Below are 11,536 nucleotides of genomic sequence, written 5' to 3' on the forward strand. Positions count from 1 at the left end.
TCCTGATCAATTAAATGAAAATATTCAGGAGTAATAAACTTGATACTGTGAGTAATGGAAACAAAGAATGTGTCCAGATATATTCATTAATTCAGAAATAAAATTTAATGACTTTTAATTTTGTTTTTTATGAGTACAAACTAGGTGAACAGCCCACACTTCTGAATAATCTTACTTAAATTCTATTTTTAGTAAGAGCACAAAGAAAATATTTGATAAGACATAGGTTTATTATTTTAGTTCAACCACTACAGTTAGCACCAATACAAAACCACAATCATGTTTACAAGGCAAAAATTGTACAATAGCTCTGTATACTAAAATATTATCGATAATGCAGTTTGAGAATCAAAATATCAGCTGGCTGATTTTGCTTTTATGATGCATACTGGTATCTTTTTCTAGCATTATAATGCCACTTAAAAAAATTTACCATTCTTTCAATATATTTTCATTCCTAGCACACATAATTAGTTGGAAAATTCATTTAATTGGCAGTAAGGTGGGAATTTAGTCCAAAGTGCAAAGACCCATTTTGATGAGCTGTGTGATCATAAAACATGCAGTGGTGAACTTTCAATTCATAAACAATTACTATTGTTCAGTAAAGATTATTATTGTAGTGGGCATAATCATGAGAACTTACTTTCACTTGATTATAAGCAGTTCTCACCATCAGATTGCTTATGGCATGCAAGAGGTCCAATAACTCTGCCAAGGGTGTGGCAAACCACTCACCAGCACGATCAGCCCACACATTAATGGTTGCCTCGATTAAGCTTCAACACAAACTTAACACACTTCTGGAAAACCTGCCTCAACAGAGTCTCTAACACCTTCCTCACTAGCTAACCAGACATGGGTCATCATTGCTTGGCTTGACTTCTCCTTCCAGCAGCGAATTCATCACAACCTTTGTCAAATAGCTGCATGTTCCTCTTTTTCCCAGGGGGGGAGTATTGTAAAAGGAAGTCATGTCATCCTACAAAGGAAAACAATAAGCAAGTTGTTTGATTTTTTTGTTTGTAAAGAGTTGACAGGTAAAGTCAGTGTCAGCCTAGAGGGAAAAATAAATTCACAGAAATATTTCCTCATGGAAAAGATGAGCTGCTTGAGTTTTTCTTTTATTTTCCTGAGGTGTCTTCTCAGCATATAAAACAAAGACAGACATTTTTAGTATTCTCCTCTTTGCTGATAATTTTTATTTACTTAGGGAACCTTTTTACTGACAAGCATAAAATATTAAACAGAGAGCCTAGAAGGGACTATATTAGGTAGTACACAGCACCAATGTAGCCTGTTACTCATTCCCATCCTCCCCAGAATTTAATTTTATAGCCTTCTGGAACCTATGGCTCTTTTCTGGTAAAACACATTTTAACTGCTAACTATAAAAAGGAAAATTTATCTCTTCTTAGATTTCTTTTTAGTTAGAACTTCATAGCTGAATTGACTAGTAATTAACTAAAAAGTAACATTAATTCCTTAAATAAATCAGACCTCCCTCTGCCTCTCAAGTACTCTATTTAGTACTCCATAAATCTGTTTCATAAATTAAGTGATAAGAGATTAGGGATATTTTGAAGAATTGAGAGAAAAAAGCAATTCTACAAAAAGCTATTTTGTCTACTTACTTGTTTTTCAACTTCTTTTAGTCGACTCTCATCTTTTTGAAATTCATGAAATGCTTCTTTCACCAGTTTGTCTAGATCTACTTTGTCTTGAAATTCTAGCTCAGGGTTTCTTTCCAGTACAATGGACACAACCATTAGTAACTAGAAGAGACAGACACATTGAAAGCCAATTATATGAACCATAAAAGCGACACAGTCTGGGTATGTTTTCATTCTTTACTCAGACTGATGCATGGTCCTCATATTCCACAGTGTGTTCTGTACAATGATAGGCTTTAGGATCATCCATGGATGGAATCTTCCTAATCTTGCAAATTAGTAGCATGAGTTCTGTTTGGAAACCTCACTTTTTTTTTTCATTGTATGTATCCCTGTAGCTGTATGGAAATGTTTTTTAGTTACTTAAATAAAACTAATAACTTAGAAAAATGACTTTTCTAATCCTGTCAACAGTACATAGTGCCCTATTCACCCAAAGTGTCTGAACTCTTTCTGGTCTTCAGGCCTTAATCCTTGGTGGCAAGACACCAAAACAGTGTCCTGTGGAGCACAGGCTGCCTCAGAAGAGGTGGTAGGCAACAAACCCAGAGAAGGCAGATGAGTTCAATGGAGATTCTGGATCTAGGCTCAGGATCAAATGACTTGGGAGTCTAGCACCCCAAAATGAGTATAATTCTGTGACATCATAGTATTTTTCAGGGGACAGTTATGTTTTAAACAATATACTTTGACTCTTTATGACATGAGTATTATTTGGTTTGTATAAGCTATCTTGGTTGAAGGCATCATCCTATTGTTTGGCTACCCTATACATTTATCTAAGTAGAAATGTTCATTTTATATGACAAACTGTAATATGCAAAGATTGTATCTGAGTATACAATGCTTGGTAAAGACTTTCTCATGATGATTATGGCTCCTAAGTTGGACATGGAACAGGAAAAAGGCCTCATAATTCCCAACTTGGGAATCTTTCTGAATGTATTTTATTGAAATGCTTCCCAAACAGAACCAGAAAGAACCAAACGAAACAGAAAAATCCAGGGGTCACAATGTGGGAGACCTTGGGGCATGGCTTTAGTCAAAATAATTCGATGTTTTGCTCAAGTACTAAATGTAGATTTCTTCTGCAAAGAGAATGACTTTATTTTAGAGACAACTATGGGCACAAGATACCCAAAGGTTAACAGCACAAGGGAGGCATTCACCCTTCTGAAAACCCCATCTTTTCTTGACCCTACTCTCTGCCTCACTCCCACATGCTATGACACTGACTGGCTGATATTCTTTCCCAAATCCTGGCACATCAGAGATAAGGCTGAATCTCACTTAGCTGACTGTAGCTCCAGATATGCTGGATTTTAGAAGGTGCCACATCCAGTTCAGCACTGAGAGCTTCTGTATCAATAAAACATATTACCCACCCTCAAGAAACACAAAGTCTGATGGAGACATTCCCAGAGAAACAGACAAAGTGAGGATGAGCTATAAATTATATCCATTCATTTGAGGGATTCTCTATGTATTTTTTTCCTTTTTCTTTACTTATTTATTTTCTCTCTATGTATTTGATATAATGTTTTAAAATGGCAAAAAAGCATGTGTACACATGCGCACGCACATGTATGTGTACATTAGCATTTAACTTTATATGGAGCAATGATGATCCACAAAATTAAATGTCTTCTCTGTTCACAGAGAGATGTCTAGAAAGGTGTCCCTCAAAATAATAGTGGCAATCTATTGTTAGTGGATATAGAGACATTTTTGACTTTCTTTTCTATAATTTTCTGAACTATCGAAATTTTCTACAATAGTCATGAATTATTTCTGTAAACAGAAAAAAAAAAAAGACAAATGGAAAAAGGTCACTTGCTCTTTTTCATGGTACTGTTGATGCACTTACTGTGGGGGTGAGTGTATAGCTGAGAAAGTTGGGCAGTTAGCCTTTCCACCCTGATGGATTTAAGATGTTTGAATTGTTCATGTGCTTTGACTTGGGTCAAGGATGGCCATCTCCTCCAGGACTCAACTGGAGATTTGGGTTAGGTGAGGAGTGGAATTCCTGGTCTCTTGGGCAGTTTCCTTATACTAGTTTTCAGGGAACAGATAGAAAGCACTTCTTCAGCAATCTACATTTTAAAATACAAACCTCCACAACTATCTGTCTGTATTTTGGCTGGTCAATATTTCCCAACATGTCTTCAACAAGGAAAGAGAAATTCATCTCATACATGGTCATATCTGACAGGGTTGGTTGCTGAAAGAAATAACTCAATATTAATATGCTGCATTGTTATATCCTGGTTCCCACTTAATAGGAAAATTTCATTTTCTAGTCAATAATCTTTTTCAGCTTCTACAAAACCTTAGAGAGCATTTTCAGCTATATGACTGGATTTTATATATGTCAAATTACTGAAGCCAACCAGCTGACTATTGTGATAAATTAAACCTCCTGTTTTTAGTAGTTATCTTCACTATTTTAATGTTTTTAGGGAAAAGGGACTATATTAGAAAACCACTTCAATACACAAACGGAACAGCCAAAAATTGAGACAACAAATAAGAGTACATATTGCTTTCAGAATTAACACAAGAAGTTATGCTTGCTGTCAGACTTCAGCATGTAAGTCACCTGCTATTAAATTAACATCATTTCTGTGGCAGGTCCTTTCTGAGCTGGCAGCATAAAAATGCATACAAATAAGTGAAACAATATTATGTGCAGAAAAAAGCAAAACAAAAAAAATGTTCTCTACTCTACTCTTGATATTTCATTTAAGACAAGAGTATTGCAAAATCTTCCGTTCACATTCCACGAACCAAATGAAAGCAGAAAATAAACTCAAATCTGAACCATATCTGGGCATGGTAGATAATCTTCAAAGGATGGAAGGAAAGGCTCTAAATGTTAGACTTATATGGTGGAAAGCAGATGGAGTCTCCAGAATTATTACCAGAGATGCAGAGATGGTGAGTCATACTTATTTGCTTTTACCTCAGTGATGATTTACAGTGAACTTAATCACAGCCTCAGAACAATATCTATCTACATACTACTCAAAATGGGACCCAGCAGAAATGTCTCCTTTCAGTCAAATGACAGCAGTGTTATTCTGCTTGGTATAATAATGCCTCAGTCCTATATTCAGTATGGTTCTTCTATTGTATTCTATATTCAATACAATCCAACATAATATTAATGTTTACAGGTAGTACCTAATTTGGGGAAAATGAAGCTGGTTGTTCAACAGGGTGCGGGCATACCTTGTTTTATGGTGCTTTACTTTACTGCACTTTGCAGATTTTTTTTTACAAATTGAAGGTTTGTGGCAACCCTGTGTTGTTATATGATGGTTACCAATTTTTAGCAATAAAGTACTTTTTAATTAAGGTACATGCATTGTTTTTTTAGACATAATGCTATTGCACACTTAGTAGACTACAGTATAGTGTAAACATAATTTTTATATGCACTGGAAAACCAGAAAATTTTATGTAATTTGCTTTATTGCAATCGTCTGGAACCAAACCTGCAATATTTGACATATGCCTGTAATTATAACTGTTTAGATGTCTAGCAATGAGACTAATGGGGTTACAGAAGAAAAGGAAGAACTTTTCATGGGTTCACATCAATTTCCTTTTAATATATCTCATTTGAAAAGTCAACCTAGCTAGTATGCAATACAGTAGTTAAACCTAGAGAAGAGACATCAAGGATGCCTCATTTTCCAATCTCTGAAAGAAGTGGTAACTGTAGCAGAGAAGTTAAGAGAAAAGGCTTAGAAGTCAAATTGCCGGGGAAGGGGGTTGCACTCTGGGTCAGCTACTTCCTAGATGTGTGACCTTGGAAAAACCACTTAGCTGTGCTTTAGTTTCCTCATCTGTCAAACAGTAACAATAAAGTACCTACCTCAGAAGACTGTTGTGAGAATTAAAGGAGCACTTAGAAAAGTGCCTGGCACATAAAAATACTTAACATGTAGTTGTTGTTAGAAGGAGAAAATACTAAATGTAAGTGGCCCAGGGAATTAGACAATTAAAAGAATATCTGGTAGGTATTAGCGGGGGTTGGGAAAGAAGTTAACAAAACATTGCCAGAGTCTACCGTACATGGACACAAGGCCTAGCAGAAGAAGCAGGACACGAACAGTAGAGGCCAGTTCCCCACCCACAGGAGACAGAGCTGCTCCATACAATGGTCACAGAGCATCTGGGAAAGGGCTGGAGCACCTATACTGGCGGCTGACAAGAACCACTCAACAGTTTGTTAATAGCATAAAGAATCCTTTTAAAAAGTTCTTATTCATTTTTGAAAATAAATAATAGATTCACAAAGTTCAAATTCTGAAAGGTTAAAAAGGGTTTTCAGTGAAAAGCTGCTCTGTCCCCCCAGACCACAGTTCCTTTCCCCAAAGGCAAAGATTAGAATGCTACCAATTTCTTATGGATCCTTTCAGAAATACCCTATGTACATATAAACAAAATGAGTATGGGTGTGTGTATTTAAGAATATTTTATTTTCACAGATATAGAGATCAAACTAGTAGTTGCCAGTGGGGTGAGGGAAGAGGAGAGAGGCAAGATAGGGGTAAGGGACTACGAGGTACAAACAATGCATAAAATAAATAAGCTGCAAGTATATACTATATAGCAGTGGTCCCCAACCTTTTTGGCACCAGGGACTGGTTTCATGGAAGACAATTTTTCTACGGAGCGGGGTGGGGGTGGGAGGGGATTGTTTCGGGATGATGCAAGCGCCATTACATTTATTGTGAACTTTATTTCTATTATTATTACATTGTAATATATAATGAAATAATTATACAACTCACCATAATGCAGAATCAGTGGGAGCCCTGAGCTCATTTTCACTTGCCACTGCCTGTAGGGTTTTGATATGAGTCTGCAAGCAACTGATTTATTATGGTCTCTGTGCAGTCAAACCTCTCTGCTAATGATAATCTGTATTTAGAGCCACTCCCCAGCACTAGCATCACTGCCTCAGCTCCACCTCAGATCATCAGGCATTAGATTCTCATAAGGGGCACGCAACCTAGATCCCTCGCATGCGCAGTTCACAGCAGGGTTTGTGCTCCTATGAGAATCTAATGCTGCCACTGATCTGACAAGAGGTGCAGCTCAGGATGTAATGCGAGAGATGGGGAGTGGCTGTAAATACAGATGAAGCTTCGCTTGCTCACTCGCCCGCCACTCACCTCCTGCTGTGCAGCCCACTTCCTAACAGGCCATGGACCAGTACTGGTCTGTGGCCCAGGGGTTGGGGACCCCTGCTATACAGCACAGGGAATACAGCCAACATTTTATAATAACTTTAAATAGAGTATAATTTATAAAAATAATGAATCACTATGTTGTACACCTGAAACTAATATTGTAAATCAAGTATACTTCAATAAAAAAAGAATATTTTGTATAAAGACCTTCATCATCAAGAATAATTTGTTTGATGTTTCAACACTATAAACAGATACAGTACTCCATTTCTTGAAGGCCTAATTATTCCCTGACACCTAAATCATTGTGCATAAGCACAATGATTTAGGTGTCAGGATTAAATAAAATAATTAAATCAAAGAGGCAGGCCAGTTTATATAACTTGGGAAACCATCTAAAGGAGGGAACACTAATTCATTCGGACCAACGGTAAGTTACATCTCAATTAAATGATTGTCTAATGACCTAAAAAGTTACTGTAATTTTCACATTCAGTGCAGTTCTTAACTAGTAATTTCCTTATCCACAGCATTACTAAGTCACCTTGTTCCTTAAGACTGATTTGGTTCTGTCTTTTGAATATATGTTTTCCTGTTTGTGAGGTCCCCCAGCACTGGCCCATTACAGTTGGTGGTGAAGGAATACCACCACTCAGTAATGTCAATATAAGAAACCCTAAATACACTAATAAGCAAACAAAGGAAGGACAGATTGATTGGCAAAAGGTTTGACCATACGGTGTCTTTAAACTGAGAACTTCCTTGAAACATCTGAAATATGATAAAACAATTTTTTTTTTATTGAATACAACTTGCAAGCAAAATATCCATTTGTAAAACAAGGCTTTTTTATAGAGGAACACTAAAATTGAAAAATAAAAGGAACTCAGATTGGGAAAAAATATTTCCAATCCAACTGACCAGACTTATTTTCTCCCTTCAGGTATCTGGATACCCCTACTTTAAATACTCTTAGAAAATGGAATAAGTAGAAAAGTTATTTTCAAAGCAGAGAAGGAAAGAACTCTCTGCTCCTTGAGGTCCCTTTAGAAGTCCCTTTACTGACACAAACACAGTGGGGCTGTACCTGGGGCAAATGCCTTCCAGCTACAATGATTCCATTGGGTGTACGCTCCAGGATCTGCCACACTCGGTCATAGAACTCAGGGGGAGTTCTATTCAAAGACCCATCGATCTGACGCCTGTTCAGCCAACATCTGTAGACCAAAAGAAAATGCCTCAGTGTTGAAAAACAAGCTTGTTCTGGCAGAAGGCAGGGCTTTTATATGGATTAACTGTTCCAATAGAGTGAGCAAGAAAAGCCAAATTCCATCAATGATGCTTATCTACCATGTGTTACAGAGGTTACTAAATATTTCAAAGTGAAAACAGAGCTTGCAGGAAAGGAGAAAACCCCCAAGATTTAAAGAAATTTAACAAGCAAAATGTTATTCTCTAGTAAGTTACTTACAACTCACTATGTGATTAAATGACTTTCTAACATGTAAAGCAGCTCAATGTAAAAACACAGCAGCAGTCATTTTCAAAATTAGTTCACGTGGTCCTCACATACAATAAAATGTAAGCTCCATGAAGATATGGGCATTGTATTGATATATATAGCTTGATCATTCCTATACACTTCTCCAAGAAAGGTGCTTAATAAACACCTGATAAGTGGGTGAATGCTCAAAAAAGCATGATGTATCTAATGAAATTACCTTATTTTAAACTTATGTGTCAATTTAAACCTTATATTTAGTTTTAAACCTTAATTTAAATATGGCCAAAGTACCAGTGCTGAAGAATCAGTTACCAAATTTTACATGTCATAATAATCGACATGTAAGAGTCAAAATTCTAGATCTATTATTTGCATGGATAAAGTATTAAACCTTAAAGATATAATAGTTATTTCAATCACAAACTGCTAAAGATGCAGAATTTGCATAATCTGAAAAGAACACACAAATGACATAGTAGTATATTCTTACAAAAGCTGAAGATAGTAACAAATATAAACTTTTAATACTTGGTATTAAAACAGGCTGCAGAGTAAAATGTGTCATCAACCACAAGGTGGGAATGTAATGACCAACAGTATTTCTAGGTGTGAAAATGGCTATGCATGATACAGTAAACATAAAAAGACATTTTTGTTCTGGTGAAAGAGGACCAATGAAATTACATCACTACATAAGTGAGGAGGCACTTTTTTGGACATACAGCTTCTTTTGGTAGACCCACACTTGTGTGGCTGGGTTCAGTGCTATGCTAAAGAGAAAAAGCCAAAGGAGTTCCTTCATGACGTTTTATTTTGGCTAATGAGTATGCAAACTGAATATCCTATATTCTGCATTTGATTTTTTCCCCCTATTTCCTTTGTTTGGCAACAACAAAAGAGATGTTTTCCGAGTTCTATGAAGTCACGGTTAATACTATAAAAAGGAGATGTTTGCTTAGAACAGCATAAAAGGTAGAAATGTGTGAATACTCACAGAGGAGGAATTATTTTAGAAGAATTCTCTTATTTTTACTTTTTTGGCTTCTTATTTTGAAAAAAATTAGACTTACAGAAAAGTAAAAAAAAAAAATTAATGAAGTTCCTCTTTACTCAACTTCCTCTACTTCTGTCATCTTACATAACCAATAGCACAACTATTCGAAACCAGGAAATAAACTACTAATCTACGGACCTTATTCAAATTTTGCCAATTTCACCACAAATATCCTTGTTTTGGGCCTGAATCCCATCCAGGACCCCACACTGCGTTTAGTTTCCAGGTCTCCTTAGGTTCCTCTACTCTGTGACAGTTCCTCAATCTTCATCTTTCACGACTTTGACATTTTAGAAATGTCAGTTATTTTGTAGAATGTACCTCAATTTAGGTTCGTCTGACGTCTTCTCATGATAAGACTTAGGTTATACATTTTTCACAGGAATACCCAGAAATAGTTGTACCCTTCTCAGCACATCATATCAGGGGGTATGTGATGTTGGTGTATCTTATTAATGGTGATGTTAACCTTGATCATTTAGTTAAGGTGGAGTCTGCTGGGTTTCTGCACTGTCAAGTTACAATTTTTCCTTTTACAATTAAAAAGTATCTTGAATGGAAATACTTTGAAATTATGCAAATTTTCCATTTCTCATCATACTTCTACCCACTAAATTTAGTGGTTCTTGCCTACAATAGTTATTACTCTTGTATTTGCCTAATGGTGATTTTTTTATTTCCATCATTCCATCTATACTTATTAATTGGAATTCCATTGTAATACAAGTCCTTTCTCTCCCATTTATCTATTTATATCAGCATGGACTCATGGATATTTATTCTACCAGATGTAATCCAATAGTATCATTATTTTCTTGCTCACATTGTTCCGGCTTTGGCCATTGAGTCTTCTTCACATTGTCTCCAGCATCCTTCTAACACACCTCTATAATTTTTTGGAGCATTTTCTTACTTTCTGGTACCACAAGATGTTCCAGGTTCATCTTGTACTTTTCTTGCCCCAGCCCTGGAATCAACCATTTCTCCAAGGAACTCTGGTTCCTTTATTAGAAAGTGGTATTTGGAAATCAATATCTGGGCACTAGGTTTGCCCATTGCTATTGGGGTTTCATTGCTTCTAGGTTCTTTCAGTGGACACTTAGAAAAGATATGGATGTATGCTCACATATACACATCCACATTTATTGCTGTATTTATTTCTGTATCTATACATCTGTGTAAAACTCATGAATTCATACTGATACTCCCAATTCCAGCCCAAAACCACAGGGTATATTCTAGCCACTCCTCTTTCCTTATTTGTAACTACATTTTCCAACAGTGAAAAAAAATCTGGCTCAAATTAGCCACATTTACTTATTTATTTAATATCAGTGTGTGTATGTATACACACCATATATATAACACTATGTGTGTATGTGTGCATATATATATATATATAAATAAATATATATAAATTCCAGAATTGCTAATTCCTACCTCTGTGAGAAAAAAATTTATTATACAGAGTACAGGATTTGTGTGCAGTTCTTTTTTGTTCAGCTTTACAGTGTCTAGTCAATGTTTTCCAAAGGTACTTTGGTTAATTCTTGTCATCCCCTGCCCCTTCAGTGTGGTGATATTATTCATTTGTAATATGGTTAAGGTCAGTTGTTACTGTTTGTATTCTATCTTGGGTACCTTGCACACATGGATTAATTTTAATTAATTATTTATATTTGGGGAATATAAAACATTACCATAGTTTAAGAGTCAGAGCTATTCAAATGGTATACTCAAATGGAAGGTATATTCAAATGGAAGTATTGCTCAACCCTCAACCCTACTGCACTGTACCTATTTTTTTCATTCTTCCCACCCTGTTCCTCCCCACTCCCTGAAGGTAACCAATTTCATTAGTTTCTGATTTATCCTTCCTGTATTTCTTCTGTAAAAGTAAGCAGATATCCCCTTCTTTCTTTTTTTTTTTTTTTTCCCTTCTTTCTTACATGAAGAGTAGTGTACGATACATACTCTTTTGTACTTTGCTGGGTTTTTAAAAAATTTTTATTTTATTTATTTTACTTATTTATTTTGGTTGCTCCTGGTCTTAGTTGTGGCAGGCGGATTCCTTAGTTGCAGCTCACAGCCTCCTTAGTTG

General features: G+C 35.9%; 1 protein-coding gene across 3 annotated transcripts in view; it reads right to left on the minus strand.

Annotated features, from left to right (window-relative positions):
• Positions 1-209: 209 nt before the first annotated feature.
• The window catches only part of PHKB (phosphorylase kinase regulatory subunit beta), a 204,219-nt gene continuing 192,892 nt past the window's right edge, over positions 210-11,536 (minus strand). For 2 of the 3 annotated variants that reach the window (XM_024740959.1, XM_024740957.1), the window contains exons 28-31: positions 7,965-8,094; positions 3,787-3,894; positions 1,635-1,775; positions 210-982 (exon numbers count right to left, since the gene is read on the minus strand). In XM_024740959.1, the coding sequence (XP_024596727.1) occupies positions 845-982; positions 1,635-1,775; positions 3,787-3,894; positions 7,965-8,094 (517 nt within the window). In that variant the 3' untranslated portion in view covers positions 210-844. The remainder of the gene's footprint in view (positions 983-1,634; positions 1,776-3,786; positions 3,895-7,964; positions 8,095-11,536) is intronic. The other variant, XM_024740958.1, reaches the window with a different exon arrangement.

Source organism: Neophocaena asiaeorientalis, unplaced genomic scaffold (assembly GCF_003031525.2).
Source record: "Neophocaena asiaeorientalis asiaeorientalis breed wild unplaced genomic scaffold, Neophocaena_asiaeorientalis_V1.1 scaffold849, whole genome shotgun sequence".
NCBI classification, from domain to species: domain Eukaryota; kingdom Metazoa; phylum Chordata; class Mammalia; order Artiodactyla; family Phocoenidae; genus Neophocaena; species Neophocaena asiaeorientalis.